The sequence below is a fragment of the Glandiceps talaboti genome, chromosome 14 (assembly GCF_964340395.1).
Source record: "Glandiceps talaboti chromosome 14, keGlaTala1.1, whole genome shotgun sequence".
Taxonomy (NCBI): domain Eukaryota; kingdom Metazoa; phylum Hemichordata; class Enteropneusta; family Spengelidae; genus Glandiceps; species Glandiceps talaboti.
In genome coordinates, this window is record NC_135562.1 from 2581562 (window position 1) to 2601527 (window position 19966).

The window sequence follows — 19966 nt, forward strand, 5'->3', positions numbered from 1 at the left end:
AAATGTTTGCGAGACGCATTCTTCCTTAACTCCAATTCCAACTTCACCTCGACCCCTCAGTGAAGAGACTTGGTGAATTTTCGTTTATGCATCATGCCCCCATAGGGCTTATCTGAAAGGAGGCAATCACAAAATTGCTTTATACATAGATTAGTTATGTGGGCGTCAATGTAAGAAAATAATCGTTTTTTTTAATGCGGAACGACAAATTCTGCAAATGTATCAGTTTCGACGAGCCTTGTCAAAGATAAATAATTGGATAATAGCAAATTATGGCCGTGTGGGGGCGTGTGATATCCACGAACATCACGCACGCTGCGTTATCAAGGGCCAAGACAAGTGAAGTTAGAATCGGAATTAAAGTCCTTATGTATTTCAAAATTGATCCTTCCACCCACAATTTGCGAAGATGATATAAAGGCATAACTAAAACTATATACAGCTGATAGAAAATGGGAAAAGGATGCCTGAGAGTAACATGCCTTGACAGAATAAATAGAAGTGACGAAATAACTGAAAATAGTACAATATAGTTTAATATACACGCACGATAACGTATACATGTATGAATTTACAAACTGAAAGAAAAGATAATTAAGACAGATATCAGATGACTTTAATATTAAAATTGACAATGACATTGACACAACGTACAATAAGAATGTACTAACCAGCACCGTTATAATTTGCATATGTTGTTGATAATAGTACTCATATAGAGATAATTGCGCTTATCAAAAAATGTTCCCTGTATCAATTTAAGTATTAAACATACAATCAATTAGTTCATTGATTAATTACACAGTTAAGTGTTAATTATACAAAATATAGGTGGTTGGCAAAACAGTGCACAGGTTCAAATAAAATAGTCATGAATGAACACAGTTCATAACTGTGTTCGTATGATACAAACCGCATACTGAATAGAGTGGCCCCTGCTCTCTGTTTGTAAATGTGTACTCGTATTCTTGGCATTGCCTTCGACTGTTTGGCCTCAAACGTCGTGTTGCATATATACTGTATTTCAAGTACAATGTAGATGTATATGATGTATATACATACACATAAATGCATATACACAGCATTATATATATATATATATATATATATATATATATATATATATATATATATATATATTTATGTGTGTGCATGTGTGTACACATAACTTTATACATACAAATATGTATAGCAATGTTTGTACATATATGTGTATGTGTATGATTCTCTTTGTTACTTGATTGTTGCTGTGTGTATACGTTCATATAAATTAATAACATTAATTGCTGTCGCACATAAACTTGCCAAACTTTACAGAAAGACTTGCTAAAATTAATAGCAGAAAAGTAACGGGCAAATTTCCCGCACAAACAATAATACGGAAGACATTGTTGAAGTGGTATAGTGTGTCGCTGGAGTGACCCCTCACGACTAAAAAAACACTGAGCAAAATATACTCCAGACAGCAATGCATACAATTTGTTCAGTGTCAAATTGATGTCAATAATTCTTTTGAAAATCATTTGTATTTTAAAGATACATGAACGGTTTGTAAAATCCAACTCGCTGTTAAAGACAGCCTTGTTGACATAATCTCTGTGCGCATGTTCAGAGCTCACACTGAGGAAATTGAGCATGCGCAAAGAGTCCCTTGAACTGTACAGTTACAATCGATGCCAATTTTACTTAATTTATTTACAATGTCAACGAAATAGTTGGATTATGTAGGAATGGAATCTGAATACCATGCATAGTTGAAGTATTAATTGAAGATAAATAGATTAGAAACCGACTTATGCGTATTAAGTTAATTATCATTTTTTAAAGATTCTATCTTACTATTACTAGTTCCTAAATCTGCTTGAGATAATGACAGACGTCAGTAGCGTAATAAAGGTGAATGCAAAAAGTGTATTTACATAGTTCTGAAAAGATTTTCATTCTATCTTTTACCCGACTAGGAGGTGTTATCTAATACACAACCCTCGATTCGATTTTAATGCAATATTTAGCAGTCTAAAGATCTGAAAAAATTCTGTATGCATAGAAGACTAAATAGCCTCAATAGAGGGTTGAATGGTTAACCAGTCAAAGACAATGAAACATGTTGTCCTTGTCTATGGACCTGGCAAGCATTCTCTCTGTATAGTTTGCGAATTCAGTATTACAAATGTAGTATTATTCAGTGATAGCATGTATTGAAGCTGATTGGTTGAATAAATCACATGATGCCTATATTATGTTCATTATGTTAGATGATTTTATATTATGTTGATTGTGTCAAGTTACAAGGATATGGCCTATTTGAAATGAAATGTGACCTTTGTACAAATAAACTAGGTAATATAACTATAATCCGATTTTTTGCATAATGAGGCCATGCTAACAATACTAAATTTAAAATACTGAGTCCACAGACTGTGTGAACAAACTGTTTGTCAAACAATCCCACACTAGGCTAGAGACTGGGAGGAGTTAATTGTAAGGAGATGACAGTACATCTGATAAATTGTTATATATACATATGATACAATAACATAAACAAACTTTATATTTATATACAGTATGCAAATTGGACCATTAAATGTATCAATCTTGTTATTAATCCACTACTGGAATATATTACTATTAATTCTGATGCCAACATTTTATTAGTTTAAAAGAAGTTCTTAAGCTGTTCAAAATTTGAAGAGTCTATACGTCCATTTGATACGATTGCACGTAGTGATTTTAAAAACCGATTGGCTAGTCTTGTGCGCAGCTAAGGGACGATCACACCGTGGATGTGACACAAGCTCAATAAACGAATTAGGGGAGGAGGGGACAGGGGGTTCTGGTGTCAATGCGATTGCTGAACTTAATTTTCACACTCCTATCCAAATTTAGAAAACTTAATGCCTTCAATAATAACAGGTTCAGTATTTACTACTGAGATGTTGCCAAGTTTCTTCAAATGTACTGCTACTGTGATATAAGCTTACTGTGCCGTGTTTTCATTAGTATTTTAATGTGCTAACTATGACATTGTGCGATCGTCCTTAAATGCACAGAAAAAAAACCAGATTCAGTTTAGGATTGTGATTGAAGTTGTATTGTGTTATTTATATGGTGTTATTTATTGAGCTCATTTTATGAGAAAGCCCACCACAGCTTTATCATACTTATAGAACATATCATAGTGATATGATTTATAGAGGTTACATTGCACAGATCAAATAGGACTCCAGGGGAAATCATTTTGGCCACCCTACAATAAAATTTTGATCAGAAATTTTCAAATTTGCACCCAAATTTTCGTCATCGACATAACAAAGGATTCACTACACGTGCCGAATGATCACATGACACCAGCCAGGGGTCAAGGGTCGTACATTATCGCTCAATCATTTATATTGACAGTGTCTTTCGATATATCACTGTCGAATCCAGGTCAAATGTTTTCCCATTATGTACTATATCAAGTCATGTCAATCCACACACACTCTTTTCTTTTTAATTTTGATATGGGGTTTACTATTAATAAGTTGGTTTACATGTAATACCTAATGATAAATATACGTTTCACTTTTTTCAGAATAACTAAACAGTTGATCCGTTTCAGCCATTTCACGTGGTTTCATTATTCTAGCAAACCATACCAATTTTTAGGGGGAACGTCCCATGTTTCCGTAAAGGGGCATGTGTTTTGCGACAATTTTAAAACATTTGCATAGTATACAAATACATATAGATAAATATAGTAAACTGAAGTTCATTTTTGATGGACTGTTTTTAACTATGTGCTGTAAATTAGTCTTTTGTGTGTGTGTGTGTGTGTGTGTGTGTGTGTGTGTGTGTGTGTGTGTGTGTGTGTTTGTTTTGTGCAATTTTAAAAGTATGTGATGGTTCTCGAAATAAATCATTATTATATTATTAGTTGTTTCCTTGGTAACCACATAAATAAACAAATATGTTTTATGAATGACTTTGAGAACATTGTTCTAAAAATGTACGATACATACATATACATGTGTAATTGCATTGGTTGGACAAGAATAAGGAAAATAATATTCGACCGGTCGTTTATTGATTTCTTTCAATGTTTCGTCATATTTGTTCTGTTGTCGCATTCTGTACAGGTCGTATAGTGTGCTGAATACATAAACACGTTAAGTACACAAACGTGTTACATCTTTCTGACCACCCAAGTTCGTGCTAACTCTTTCTGACCACCTAGGATTATCTAAATGTTTGGATTCCCATATATTAACACAAAGTGTGTCCTCGGGTCAGCGACACCTACTATTAGCTATTAGTTATCACCTGTTATTAGAAGCTGTTGGCTATTTGCCATGAAAACTTACTATGAAGTTATGATGAGCTGTGACATGAAGTTAGAGGAAGAATGGTTGCTATAATAAAGTTATAATACTTGTGTTTTATTTCTTAGATTTGTCGTCTAGAACCCCGTGTTGTTTCTTTTCTACATTTTGACTTTCAGATTCACTAGATTTAGACGATTTGTTATCCGCCCCAGTATCCCTGCTTCTAAAATATGCAAAACGTTTTGCGGCAGCTAGACTTGTGCTAGCTGACAGAACTGAAGGAAGTTTTGGTCTCTTGAATCTTCCATGCAGAAGAGGTTTTTTAACGCGTTTCTCCGCCTTCTTGCTTCCTGCAGAATCACTTGATGATACACTCTGGCGATCATCATCTGTTTGTTGTGATTCATGTTGAAACGGGATTTCTTTGGCAGCGTCATTCAGTTTTCCATCTTTTTCTGTTGTGTTGTCACCCTCCCCTTCTACCTTTTTACCACACCTGGGACTACTTGAATCGCAGATTAGTTTGTCGTCTTCCATTGGTGGACTATTTAATTCATCTTCATCTGTTACAGTAATATCCGGTATATCTACAACTGTACTTTCTTTATTTTTTAACTTTTTCCGTGACCTTTGACCTATGTCACCTCCCTTTTTACGACCTCTACTTTTATCTGTTGATTTCGTATTACTTTCATCTGAATCTGTTTCATTTGCGCATGCCCGGGCTTCACTCTCGTCTATTGCTGGAATTATGGCAGACTCGTGATCTTGTTCAAATGGACTCAAAAATATTCCTGACGTGAGGCTTTTGGAGACATCTCTTGTAGAATGATCCATATATGGAATTACACCACATTGATCGTTATTACAATTACGCGCAGCTAATCTTTGACTAGAATGGTAATGGCGCCCGATACCGGACGGCAGGCTATGCATCTCAAAGACATTTCGATGCTGATTGTCTAATCTTCCAGATTGCTTCATGTTTGGTCGTGTTGAAATGTCAGACATACTTCGTCCTTGTATTTTTAGAGGCTGTTTGTACTTCCCTGTCACGACAGTAGACATTTCTAGACACGCCTCTCGCATGTTCACGGCAGTTAGATTGCCCTCTCGTTTGGCTTTCTCCAGGGCTTCGCGACGTTTCATAGCCTTTTCATGTTGCTTTTGCTCTCGGTAGTAATCAGAGAAATTGTTGACTATAATCGGAATTGGCAAAGATATGACTAGCACACCACAAATACAACATACTGCCCCGATAAGTTTCCCAAGAAGTGTCTTTGGGTAAATATCCCCGTACCCAACTGTTGTCATGGTGATTGCAGCCCACCAAAATGACACTGGTATGCTTCTAAAGAGAGTGTTTGGGTCATCCTTCTCCGCAAAGTAAGCTAAACTTGAAAAAAGCATAACCACAATTGCAATAAACATTGCTAGGAGACCTAGTTCTTTGTAACTTCTTTTTAGCGTGTACCCTAATGCTTGAAGTCCCGTTGAATGTCTCGCGAGTTTCAATATCCGAAGAATTCTCATAATACGGAATATCTGTACTACACGACGCACATTTTGAAACTGCATATAACTTTCACCAGACTCTGTAAGGAAAAGGGTGACGTAAAAGGGTAAGATCGCAATCAGATCTATAACGTTAAGCGGCGCCTTGACGAATTTCCACTTGTTTGGCGCAGAAAGCATTCGTAACGCATACTCGAGTGTGAACCATGCAATGCATACCATCTCTACAAGAGCCAAGTCCGGGTTGTCAGATGGCTGTCCAAATTGGTCCTGTCCTTGTAATTCTGGAATGGTGTTCAAAGATAGAGCTATTGTTGATAGAACGATGGACAGCATGGAAAGAATTGCAACTACCTGCGGGAAAAGAAAAATGTAAAATTAAATAAGACAGTTATATAGATGAACTTTGTAATATATTCACAAAGTGTATCAAGCCAGTGGCGAAATGTTGTTGTTGTTGTTGTTGTTGTTGTTGTTGTTGTTGATGATGATGATGATGATGATGATGATGATGATGATGATGATGATGATGATGATGATGATGATGATTTTCCTAACACCACAGAACCACTGACGTAGACACGCTTTGTCGTGACGTAGCAAGACTAGGGTATAAATACATTATTTTCTGTTAAAATGAGTACAGCTTGGTTTGTCATTGAGCTTGACTAGTTTAATTGTACATTATTCCCCATTATTATTCATCTTTCAATTCAGTCATAGAATATAATTGTGACCTATAGGGCCTTGGATCATGAGTATGGAGAAAAATATAGATATATAATATAATATAATATAATTCTACCCTTTCATGCACCATTTATGCAAAATCGGGGGTAGGGACCGGAGTGGAAATGGCGATTTGAAACGTTTTAACCCAAAGTTCGCCGAACCAGTGATATAGACACCCGTTGTCTTGATGTAGAAGGACCAGGGTATAAACCCCGTATTTTCTGTTTGAATGAGTACAACTTGGTATAAATTGTCGCATCTGAAATAGAAGAATGTAATAATACACACACCGGCATTAAAACGTCGAGTGGATTTGTCGGGGTATGCGCAGATGCATTTGGTGCAGTTACTTTAAGAGAAATTGTCAAATGGCAGTTACCCCGATACCCAATTATCCCTCTTACACAAACGTGTCAAGCTTGCCCAACTCTTTTTTGCTCACATAAAACACGCGCGGCTTGTGATAGGATTTTGCCATTGATATTCACAACACATCAGGTTACCGAGTATGATTTATAGACCACTAAATTTATTAATTCGTGAATATCCCTGGGTCATTAATCAAACTCACTTTGTTCTGTGAATATATAGTCGTTTTTATACCTGCTGCTACATTCAACTTAGTTCAGTATACTAACGTTTCATGAATTATTTTCAGCCTCAGGAGGAGAGATGAGTGTCTGTCTGTCTGTCTGTCTGTCTGTTTGTCTGTCTGTCTGTCTGTCTGTCTGTCTGTCTGTCTAATCTCCGTTACCTTATTGAATACAGCATGAAATTAAACGGAATTCAGTAGATATACGCTTTTGAGGCTATATCTACTGTGCATATTAATTAGTTTATTTTGCATATTGATTAACAAGACAGGCAGACGGACGAGTGTAGACAGACAGACAGACAGACAGACAGACAGACACACACACACACACACACACACACACACACACACAGAAAGACAGAGTTATATGATAGAGAGGAGAATGACATAAGGAGGATCAAATATGAAATAAACCGACCTTCACGTCACCCCACCTATCACAAGCCATAAAACTAAAAGCATATCACCCCTATAATTATACTAACACTCATGAAAATATGTAGTGGCGTTATCAGTTAATTTACTTAGACGGATAAAATACATTAAATCGTTTACTAATTGACAAAGAAATGATTTATGATAATACCCGATGGCGTCATTCTTAGCATGGAATCAGTGATGAAATATTTAACTCATTAAACTTGCCCTGCCGTCCATTAATTCTCCAATCAAAATGAAATGGTATATAGAGAAGTGTTCTGATTTAAATATACCAGTAACGTTTTCTGACGTGCAACATCAGTCAAGTCGAAACCGCAGCTAGCGAACTAACAAATACATCCACCATATTGATATTCATGCCGAATGAATAACGGCTTGCACTGTTACGTACACAAATTCGTGATTGTACTTTAATCAAATTTAGCGTGTTGTTATGAATAACTACAGACATAAACTGTTTCGTTGATGTATATGGCTAAAGTGAACTTTACAACTTGGCGCTGAAGTACAGTCGACGTTTGCAAGCAATTTCGTAGGGACCACAGTTGCATCCTGTGCATTAGTATGGTTCGAGTACTTCCGCCTTTGACGGGGTAATGTTTTCACACATGTTCGTTCGTTCGTTCGTTCGTTCGTTAGTTAGTTAGTTAGTTAGTTAGTTAGTTAGTTAGTTAGTTAGTTAGTTACTTAGTTAGTTAGTTAGTTAGTTAGTTAGTTAGTTACTTAGTTAGTTAGTTTGTTAGTTTGTTTGTTTCATGTATGTCCAGCTGTTATCGAAAACTATATAAAATAACATGGAATAATTTAGATAATACTTCGAGACAACATTGCCGATGAGACAAGGACGCCCTATCTCGTTTTTATCTTTCTTAAATGAAGGTTATGTCATAGCTTTGTCTGTCTGTCTGTCTGTCTGTCTGTCTGTCTGTCTGTCTGTCTGTCTATCTGTCTGTCTGTCTGTCTGTATGCATGTATGTTTGTTTGTTTGTTTGTTTGTTTGTTTTTCGAAGATATATAAATATTTCAACGCCATGGCCGAATGTTCAAGTAACTTCCCTTAGAACTTTCTCCTTAATGTCCTATGTATAGTTGGTGATTGTAGCAATTTACCTATACTCATACTAAACTAATGCAGAATATACATTATACACATATTGACGGATCACGAGGGCTACATCATACGTCTGTTTCCTCGAGGGACTGCGAGTTATCCCAACACAGACTGTTCCACGAGGTCAAAGCATTGAGGGAAACAGTCTGTGTTGAGATGATCCACAGGCATGAGGGAAACTGACGTATGATATTGCACGAGCACGATCAGTCAACATGTGTTTTGTAACACACCTACTACATTCTCACTCTCTCAACACACTCGTACGGTAGTGTACAGTTAACACATGACGACAGTGACGATAATTCATAAAACAACACACGAATATGGAAAACCATACTTTAATAATTACTAAATGTGTTAATTTTGAATCCTTTTCTGGCACAGTGGTGGCAAGTTTGTCTTCAGAAATATGCGGAACACGCCAGGGTCGTTTGTTTTGAAAATATGTACGCATGCGCGTATGACATCGTAAGTCAATAGGCAACAGCACGAGCAACTGTAGACCAGTAAACCTCATTTGCAATTAACAGCCCAACAACTCTACATACCACGTGACCACGTACTAACAAATCACAACACAGTAAATGTAATAGGTGTGTTACATTAAGTATTGGTTCATCACACCCTGGGAAGAGATATGATTCCGTTCATCATTCATACCGACCACATGTACATCATACTCATAGCAGGATGATAGGTTCTAAGGGTGAAATTAAACAACTTGATTCGTATTCTTGTCAGCTTGGCTACACTGCATCAAGTATTTGTAACTCAAGCGCTACTGGAAATATCATCTTTGTGGAAGGGAAATTACACTAATGAGTCTACCTCTACTTGCCATGCTAATGACTTAGCACTGATAGCTTATACGTGCAACATTTTCCTATTCAAGTCAGGAACATAATTTACAAGAATTTTCGCATTTGACGATCACAAACTCAAACCAATTTTCTATTCAGAAAAGTATCATTGACAGGTTGGCGCCAAGATATACTAGTTAATTGTAGAAGTGTCTTCGACGATCAGAGGTTGAGGATACACCTGGTTCATTTTCTTTTGGTCACACACGTTATTACAAATTCTGATGAAACATTCAGCTCTCCAAATGACGATTTTTATCGATAGTTTTGCCTCAATACTATTAATTGGTACTGCAAGACACAATGTGTGATATTTGCATATATTCTACAGGGAGTAGAAATACATCTGATTGATGCGAATACACTGCACAGTGGATACGAATTTATTCCATTATTGGTACATTAGACAACGGATATGAATGTACCAAAATGGACATGAATACACTGCACAATGGATACGATTACTTTCCAAAGATATGAATACATAGTGGATAGAAATACATTCCAATACATAAGAATGCATTCCAATGGATATGAATCCATCACACAGTGGACATAAATACAATCTAATGGATATGAATACATTTCAATGGATATGAATACATTTCAATGGATATGAGTACATTTCAATGGATATGAATACATTTCAATGGATATGAGTACATTTCAATTGATATGAGTACATTTCAATGGACATGAATACATTTCAATGGATATGAGTACATTCCAATGGATATGAATACATTCCAATGGATATGAGTACATTTCAATGGATATGAATACATTCCAATTGATATGAGTACATTCAAATGGATATGAATACATTCCAATGGATATGAATACATTACAATGGATATGAATACATTACAATGGATATGAATCCATCACACAGTGGACATAAATACATTCTAATGGATATGAATACATTTCAATGGATATGAATACATTCCAATGGATATGAATACATTCCAATGGATATGAATACATTCCAATGGATATGAGTACATTCCAATGGATATGAACACATTCCAATGGATATGAGTACATACCAATAGATATGAGTACATTGCACAATGGATATGAATACATTCCAATGGATATGAGTACATTCCAATGGATATGAATACATTCCAATGGATACCAATACGTTCCAATGGATATGAATACATTCCAATGGATATGAATACATTCCAATGGACATGAATACATTCCAATGGATACCAATACGTTCCAATGGATATGAATACATTCCAATGGATATGAGTACATTCCAATGGATATGAATACATTCCAATGGATATGAATACATTCCAATGGACATGAATACATTCCAGTGGATATGAGTACATTGCAATGGATATGAGTACATTGCACAATGGATATGAATACATGTCAATGGATATGAATACATTCCAATGGATATGAATACATTCCAATGGATATGAATACATTCCAATGGATATGAGTACATTCCAATGGATATGAGTACATTTCAATGGATATGAATACATTCCAGTGGATATGAATACATTCCAGTGGATATGAGTACATTGCACAATGGATATGAATACATTTCAATGGATATGAGTACATTCCAGTGGATATGAATACATTCCAGTGGATATGAGTACATTGCACAATGGATATGAATACATTTCAATGGATATGAATACATTCGAATGGATATGAATACATTCCAATGGATATGAATACATTCCAATGGATATGAATACATTCCAGTGGATATGAGTACATTGCAATGGATATGAATACATTCCAGTGGATATGAGTACATTCCAATGGATATGAATACATTCCAGTGGATATGAGTACATTGCACAATGGATATGAATACATTCCAATGGATATGAGTATATTCCAATGGATATGAATACATTCCAATGGATATGAATACGTTCCAGTGGATATGAGTACATTCCAATGGATATGAATACATTCCAGTGGATATGAGTACATTCCAATGGATATGAATACATTCCAATGGATATGAGTATATTCCAATGGATATGAATACATTCCAATGGATATGAATACGTTCCAGTGGATATGAGTACATTCCAATGGATATGAATACATTCCAGTGGATATGAGTACATTCCAATGGATATGAATACATTCCAGTGGATATGAGTACATTGCACAATGGATATGAATACATTCCAATGGATGCGAATGCATTACACACTGGATAGGAATTTATTCAAATGTATACGAATACATTCCAGTAAACGTGGATACATTGCTCTGTGGATAGGCAACATATTTAGAATACATTACACAATAGACTAAAATATCTCGAATACAAACACAATATATAACGGAGGTAGATACATTGCAACAGATAGTACTAAATTATAACGAATACGAACACAACTAGATTTACATAGTTATGCCATTCCCTTAAAATTTAGCGACACAAGATTAACCTTTGAATTGCAATTTTTATCCCGTCGTAGACAACGGATCTTGCATAGCAAATATCGGCAGCTTAATCGCATTTTTCATCGCAATACCAAATGACGTTTCTGATTAATACAAATGTAGCTGTGCAAAGTGTCGTTATCCGATTCCCTCATAACACACTGAATGTACTGCAAATCTGATTCTAATTCTATCTGCACCGAGGCGACCCAAATCTGTCGCAGACCATTGCAGCAGTCATTGTGTTATATTGTATGATCTTTTATATGAATTATATCTGGTCACATGATATCAGTTTGATCTGCTGGCACGAATTTCTGAATAAAACGATGTGATGTAAAATGTGGTGAATTTGCAAGAATTTGGCTGACTGTAAGGCTTGCATGTTATCTGCTAAAATCGTCCAGTATTTCTCTCGGGAGTCATTCGTTTCAATATTGACAGTTTAAGGCTAATATACGCATACCATTATACTCGCAACTACTACAAGGGTTTGATGATGCTAAAATACAGACAACAGATATTTACAATTCTAAGACGAGCATTCGAGTGTCAAATCGTAACAAAAAACATGAAAATAAATGATCTGTACATGCCTGAAAGCCTTTCCAAAATGTGTTGTTTGGTTTATAACGTTGACTGGAATTCAGAATGCTACATTATGGGGGGGGGGAGAGATAAATGTTGTGTTAAAAATACACAAGTCCACGACTCTGGGTATTCGAGCGTGAAAGCGTTTATTTTTCAGACTGTGCTATAGTTGGATTCAAGTCTTTCCCTAGTGTTTAATTTGCATCATAGAGTATCTTTTTAATTATGCTGTTTTACCTATGATAATACCTAGGATTTTACTTTGCCATTTTGTTTCAATGCCTTCCATCTCTATTTTAGTTTGAGTGTAGTTAGATAGCCTCTATCCCCTGAGTAAAGAAAAGATACGGACGGTAAAACAGCGTCTCATTTTCATCTCTTATCGTAATTGCAATCACGTAAAGTACCTGATTTTATATTACGAACACACACAGTTTTACATACTCATTCAAGCGGTTCTTAATATCCTTTAATAAGTGTACGTGTAAAATGAATATGGTCTGATTACTTCTAAGGAGTTTGTGTTGTAAGTACTATTAGAGATATATTTTGTAGGTTATATCAATAGTTTTCATGGTTTTGATCAGGCCATTAAAGTTTATTTAACGTCTCGATGTAAATACCTACTATATAACAGTAGTTGTAATTGTACAATATACGGGTAAGTATAAAGATTGTTATGTTTTTACGATACGTAACAAAACACTCTATGAGAACAATTTATGAGAGATCTTGAGTGTATATGATATTTATCTCAGGTGAAATTGCTTTCAAAAATCCCTAAATTAAACTCTTCTAGATAACGTCAATGTCGATACTTGTCTTGTTGGCGTCATTAGCAAAACTGACGTCATACTACGCAATAGGGGTGTTCCTCAACTCTGTGCTTGAATCTTGTTTTTTCTATTACAAGGAAAGGAATATCCTTGCGAATTCACTTTTGTTGGATAAAAAATTGGAACTTAAATGAAATAAAATGCATTGGTTTCATCATCGACTCTCCACCAACGTCAGTGGAGGGTCTATGGTTTCATTAACCTTCGCTTATCAGTACTTATCTGACAGCTATCAGAAATTAGGCGGGAAATGACGTATATGCTTTAATAGGCAACTTCTATGAAACTATTTCCATTGGTATTGCAATTGTATAACAACACAAACAGGAAGTTGAAAAATCAAGGTACATACGTCACTTTCCCTAAGTTCTGATCACTGCCAGGTCCGTACTATAAGTGAAAGTGATTGAATCTCATTTAGTGTCCAAGTTTTTATGAAATGTAATGATTTCACAATGTATTCTTTCCCTTGAAATAAGGATACCAGGATTGAGTGCTGCCAATGCAATAACAATTGCTGTTGCTTTTGTATGTATAGGTATGTCATTTCTTAAAGTGGCTATATGGATGAGGGTTGAGTATTTATTTTGGATTTTTAATTTATAAAACAGTTTTATAATGGCTTCTTACTTGAAAAATCAATGTGAAATAACATTCCAAGTCTGTGTTTGTAACTCAATACATAGCAAACGATTAATGAATGTGTTAAATGTTTATTATACGTATAATAACAAACATTTTACACACTTTTTAGTTTCTTGCAGTGTATTGAATTACAAACTCAGATTTTGTCAATGTTGATTCACGTTGAGGAAGTAGATAACATTGCTTTATAAATCAATAATCTAAAATAGATACTCAACCCTCATCCATATGGCTACCTTAAGCAGCAAAAAAGCGACCAAAATAAATCGGTAAAAAATGAATAAATTCTTTTAGTTAGGCTTCAGCCCCCCTCTCCCTCCCCAACAAATTGACCACAATCAGTATGTAATAGTATGTAGTGCTAGGAACATACAGCTAGTGTATAGGGAAGTTCTTTTGTTGATACTTTACTTTATGTTAGTGAAATGTATTTTGTTTGTATTTAAGGGTACAAAACAGAGTCCATTAAATGTAAAACCGTTTTTGGAGGATGAGAACTACACCCCACCTCACCCCCACCCCAAGTTAAAGTTTTTCATCCTACATTGAAGTATAAACTTGCCCTTAAGTCTACAGTTAAATATCTTATAATTACACACCGCGTATTTAGTGACTATATATTGACATATACTGAGGTGAGATGGTTGGCAGTAGCTAGCACTGAATTTAGTTGTAGACGCTACTAACTAAGTGAACATTAGATTATCATCATGGACAGTGACATGGCTCCTTACAGAGCTAGAGAAATCTACATGCTGATCAAATATTCATTCGGCTCAACAGCTATACATTGGGAATTCTAGGCTCGTCATGTTAATGTTGGAACTCAGAAATATTCAAATCTATTCATGTAAGTGGCCTCGTATATCTCTTTGATTGTCCTGTGATTACAGAGATTCCGCCTTGTCCCATTAAGTGGGGGTAGATGTTGTGATGAATGATAGGATTAACCCAGTGTATGCGTGATGATTTCGCGCCAACCGCTGGAGTGTTTATAAAGTTGTACAGTCTGCAATGTACCAGAGGCCACATTTAAGTGTACAAATCCAGTTATCATGATTATACGACGAATAATCCAAGTAGTATCCGCGGCGTGCGAATAGTATAGAAAATACGGAATTGATACCCTGGTTGTTTTACGTCATCGCTCGTCTATGTCATTGGTTGCAGTACGGTGCTTGAAATATGTTTTGAAAACGACGTTCACAATCACCGTAATATTTCCCGAATTTTTCCCTTGGTTTAAACTTAGGCATTTATAATTATATCACTTATTTCATTAAATGTTTGTATATTTCTCGACAGAACGAAGAAACATACCTGAAATTCTAACTATGCAACACACACTAAAAGTGAATGAGAAGCAAAATAATTCTTTGTCGACACGGTATTCTAGAGAGGTTTAAAGACTGAAAGTTTGTTGATTATTCAATTTATTGGTAACCAAAATATGACGTCATAATGTCAAGCGCGCCCTCTATTATCAGCCATTCAAAGTAACAACTACACATGCTCAGGAGCTCTCATTTTCATATTATATATGGATATCTTATGAAAATTGTAACAGTATGTAGACATTATACAACATTTTAAGCTATTGAAATCATATCCAAATGCAAACAAAATAACTGTAAAAAGACACAGACTGTCCCTTTAATGAACCCTTTAAGCTAGTCTAGAATGTGTCTGCATTTAGAGTCTGTATAAATATTTAATCACACATTTATTATCCATCTAAATATATTTATCACTTTGAGACCATGTTGACTTTTTGTTTCATGTAACAAATTCTGTTATTTAAATGTTGGAATAACGTTGTTTTTAAAAAATAAATTTCGCCTGGCAGAGAAGCAACATAGAGTTGACGTCGCCGTTGATACAGCAATCCGTAACATGATAAGAAAATAGCCTATGGCGGTCGCCAACAGTGAGTGAGTAAAGAATATACAGGATATGATAACCGAGGTTAGTGACTGTGTTAAACACCGTTGCAAGAACCGCTCAAAGTACACAAGGCTAAAAGCAAGAAAGAAGGAATGAGATCATGATACGAGGCTTTTCACGAATACATAGCTAGATTGTCGTGAATGGAATGAACAATTTACTCTAAATAATTCAAAGGTCTGCAGTCATTGAAAAATGAATAGACGAACTATATGTACAATTCTACTAATGTGTACCTTTGTGCATAATGTCGGGGATCAACTCAGTTTTAGCTATGCTCCAGGTGACAGTACAAATTTACTATAACAGTGTATTTATAGTCTGCGATAATTATATATTAATCAACTTCAAAAATAAAATAAAATAACAATAACGATGCCATCTCATATTTATTATTTACGCTCCTGGGTTTTTCAACTCGGTTTAAAACATCGGAAACCTCACAATATATAGATAATATACCTTTGCTCGATACATGACCACTATATTTATATTGAAATGCACTAAGAATCCATAATTATTGGGTTAGGTAGCTGCCATCTTTCTATCTACTAGTCGTACCTACATATATTTTTCGTTTGATACGCTTCGTTTCGAATCCAATTAATAGCAAATGCAATTTATCATTTTTTCCCGTGAGATATTGAATATTTTACTAGTAAGGCTGCTTAATGTAACTAGTAAATCTACATTTGGAACAGCGCTATTTTCAATTTTCTTTCCAAGGTCGTTTTAGGAAGCTAAAGACTATACAAATAGAAAGGACAGTCTAATATATCTAATTTAAACTTTTATGATAGGGAATAGCATGAGAGACGAATTACCATTCATATATATATATATATATATATATATATATATATATATATATATATATATATATATATATATATATATATATATATATATATATATATATGAATGGAGAGTTGTCTGACGATCGCACTATGCGTGAAACTCCGAGTTACAACCAAGAAAGAGTTCCAGTACTACCAAAACTTTATATATATATATATATATATATATATATATATATATATATATATATATATATATATATATATATATATATATATATAACTCGGTGAGTATCAATCTGCTAATATATATATATATATATATATATATACATATATATATATACATGTATATATATACATGTATATGTGTGTGTACGCATTATCATACATACATACATACATACATACATACATACATACATACATACATACATACATACATAGTATACATACATACATACATACATACATACATACATACATACATACATACATACATACATACATACATACACACCCCCACACACACACACACAAAGTTGTCTTTTTTATTTATTACCGATAATGTGTTTTTTTGGCGCAACGGAAGCATTGGTATCTGATGCATTCAATAACACAGTTGACCTTCATATTCGAAACTGGGGTATAACGTACAGTATACTGTATATTACTCGTACATGTATGTGATGATACAGTGATGCACACATGTGATGTATGATAGTGGACACATCCATGTATTTGTCAAGGACTCAACAAGAGTAAACTGAGGATTCTTCATTGGATTAGACGTATACATACATTGTGTACATGTACGTTTGTTGGAAGATTGCATGTTAAATAGTCAAAAAAAGATGAAACTAATAGATGAATGTGTTATATCAACAGAAGATCCATAAAAGGTCTCCACATTTCACGATAGTTTTTGAAGGTCAATCTAGAAATAATTCATTTTCTTTTTCAATTTTTCTAAGTGATTAATGGTTACAATTAGCAATGACAGAATATCTGCATATTGAGGCCTGATTACCTCTGCGTTAATTATTCATTGACCGGCTGCCACAAGGGCAATATTAGCGAAATGTTGAAAATATCATATGTTGATTTGCATTCCAAGCACGCGTCCTTATACACAGAGGAAGCAGCATGGAATGATTAAGATGCTGCACTGCCCTTCCTGGTTGTGAGATTACAGTCCCGTTGGAACTGTGCAGCTACGGATTGCTTATTTTATGTCAAATTTCCCACTACTCCACATAATACTCAGGTGAATAGGAGACCCATAACTCTTTCATTTTAAATCGAAATTGCAATTTATTCGGATAAATGAAGATGGTTGTATACAAACAGACAATATTCAAGTGGTCAATGTACTAAATAAATATATAATTTTGGGGGGAATATTTTATATCCTGGTGTGATTCCGATATGCCTATTCGCTATTTTTATGCTAATAATTCCAAGCTGTTTAAATTAGTGACATCACTACATTTTCCTACAGATAGTATAATTGTTATTATTGTATGGAAAAAATTATGACTCCGGCTATTGTTCGATAAACAATAGATACATAAAACGACAGCTGTCTAACTTGCATTCTCAAGGATGATATACAATAAATTAAGCACGGTTTCAATTAATGAATAAATTAAACTTTGGTTTTCAATTGATAATGTAGAGTGTTTAGCAGCCTAAATGTCGGGAATTGTACTCGTAAAAGTAGGGGTACAATATGGGGTATTCAGGTCAACCCCTTACTGTGTGCATTATACGACAACGTGATGGTTGCTTTGTATCTGCAAAAATGCCATTAACCCGAACCTACCCTCGCAGCAGACGACGAGTTCGGCTTTTCCATTAGATCCCATATTCTCCGTCTTTTTTCAGCAAACCAACCCGTATCCAAGTTCTGCTCTGCTCTCTCTTGCAGCGCATCTTGTATTCGCTGTTGTTCTTCGCTCAATTGTTCTTTTTTGGCATGGTATCGGTGCTGGCAGCACGGCTCAAGATAAAGTTCATCAATCCCCCAATAATCGAGTTCGTCACTGAATGACACAGGGCATGTTTCTTCAATCATATGCAGTCTACCCGTACGATAGAAATTTAAAATCGACGTAAATGAACCAGGGTGTCTATCAAAAAAATACTCATTGTCGGAGAGTGAATAATCATCGCAGATAGCAGTGATCATTTCGTGGGTGTTACACTCTTTCAGTCGACCCAAACGTGAACGGGGCAAACGTTCCAATGTTTTCCACATGACTTCATGTTTCATGCCCCCGACGTTGACGATGACTCGTTTGTTGATTCCCTTCGCCTTCATAATGGTGCAAACATCGGGTGCCAGCGATGTCATAGAATGGGTATAACGACTACTTGGTAGCATCTTAGCTGAGTATCGTTATTCTGCCGTTTAACGCGTCGCTTGCCTTAGTTGTCGTTATAAATAATGAATCAATAGTAAAGGTAATAGAATCATTTCAATGAGTCACCGTACGTCCTATGCCCTCCCACATTGCGCCTCCAGCGCTGGGAAGTACAAAGCTTTGCAAAGCCAGGTTGCAATAGAATGAATGATAAGTCGATGGGAAGTACAAGTCATATCAATGAAATTTTACGTAATGATATCTCGCGTGGACTGACCCGATAATAAAATATGTACATTACATGTATACGTAATCAATTGCATATTGTTGCTTATATAATAAATGTTGTTCATTAATAAAAACAAATTTTTAAAAGTAGTTTGCTATGACAATCCTTCATGCGTTTACCCCATAGCAACGAAAGTGTTCTAGAAGTACACGCCTAGCAACAAGCAAGTGGATTTGATACTTAGGACTCATTAACACTGGTACTGCTGTCACCTTTATGTATACTGAGGCAGAAATATGTCAGAATGGTTTCAGGGGGGTTACACTAAATTAATAGAAGAGCCTTGAGGTTGAATACCAAACGAAAGGTGATACCATAATATATTTTATCAAATATCGTGTGTCAAGTGCTATACTGTCTGATTCTTTGTTTGTTTGTATGTTTGTTTGTTTGTTTATGTTATAAAATATACTATATTCTGTCACTATTTATGACAATGTTTCTAGACACTGTAGCCACATTACATGTATCTTTACTACTAAGGACATCGCTAAT

The 19966-nt window shown here is 35.2% G+C and overlaps 1 protein-coding gene across 1 annotated transcript; it reads right to left on the reverse strand.

The window, feature by feature from the left end:
• Nucleotides 1-4418: 4418 nt before the first annotated feature.
• Nucleotides 4419-19259, reverse strand: LOC144445806 (potassium voltage-gated channel subfamily B member 1-like). The gene is made up of 2 exons (XM_078135445.1): nucleotides 18642-19259; nucleotides 4419-6173 (listed from the first exon to the last, which is right to left on the reverse strand). Exons 1-2 carry the CDS (start codon nucleotides 19200-19202, stop codon nucleotides 4419-4421), a joined length of 2316 nt encoding a protein of 771 aa, XP_077991571.1. The 5' UTR covers nucleotides 19203-19259.
• Between the last annotated feature and the right edge of the window lie 707 nt (nucleotides 19260-19966).

Coding starts and splice junctions, on each gene's coding strand:
- LOC144445806 (XM_078135445.1), bottom strand. CDS start 19,202: ATGCTACCAAGTAGTCGTTATACCCATTCTATGACATCGCTGGCACCC. Junction 6,174..18,641: donor ACTCGTCGTCTGCTGCGAGG/GTAGGTTCGGGT, acceptor CTTTTCCCGCAG/GTAGTTGCAATTCTTTCCAT.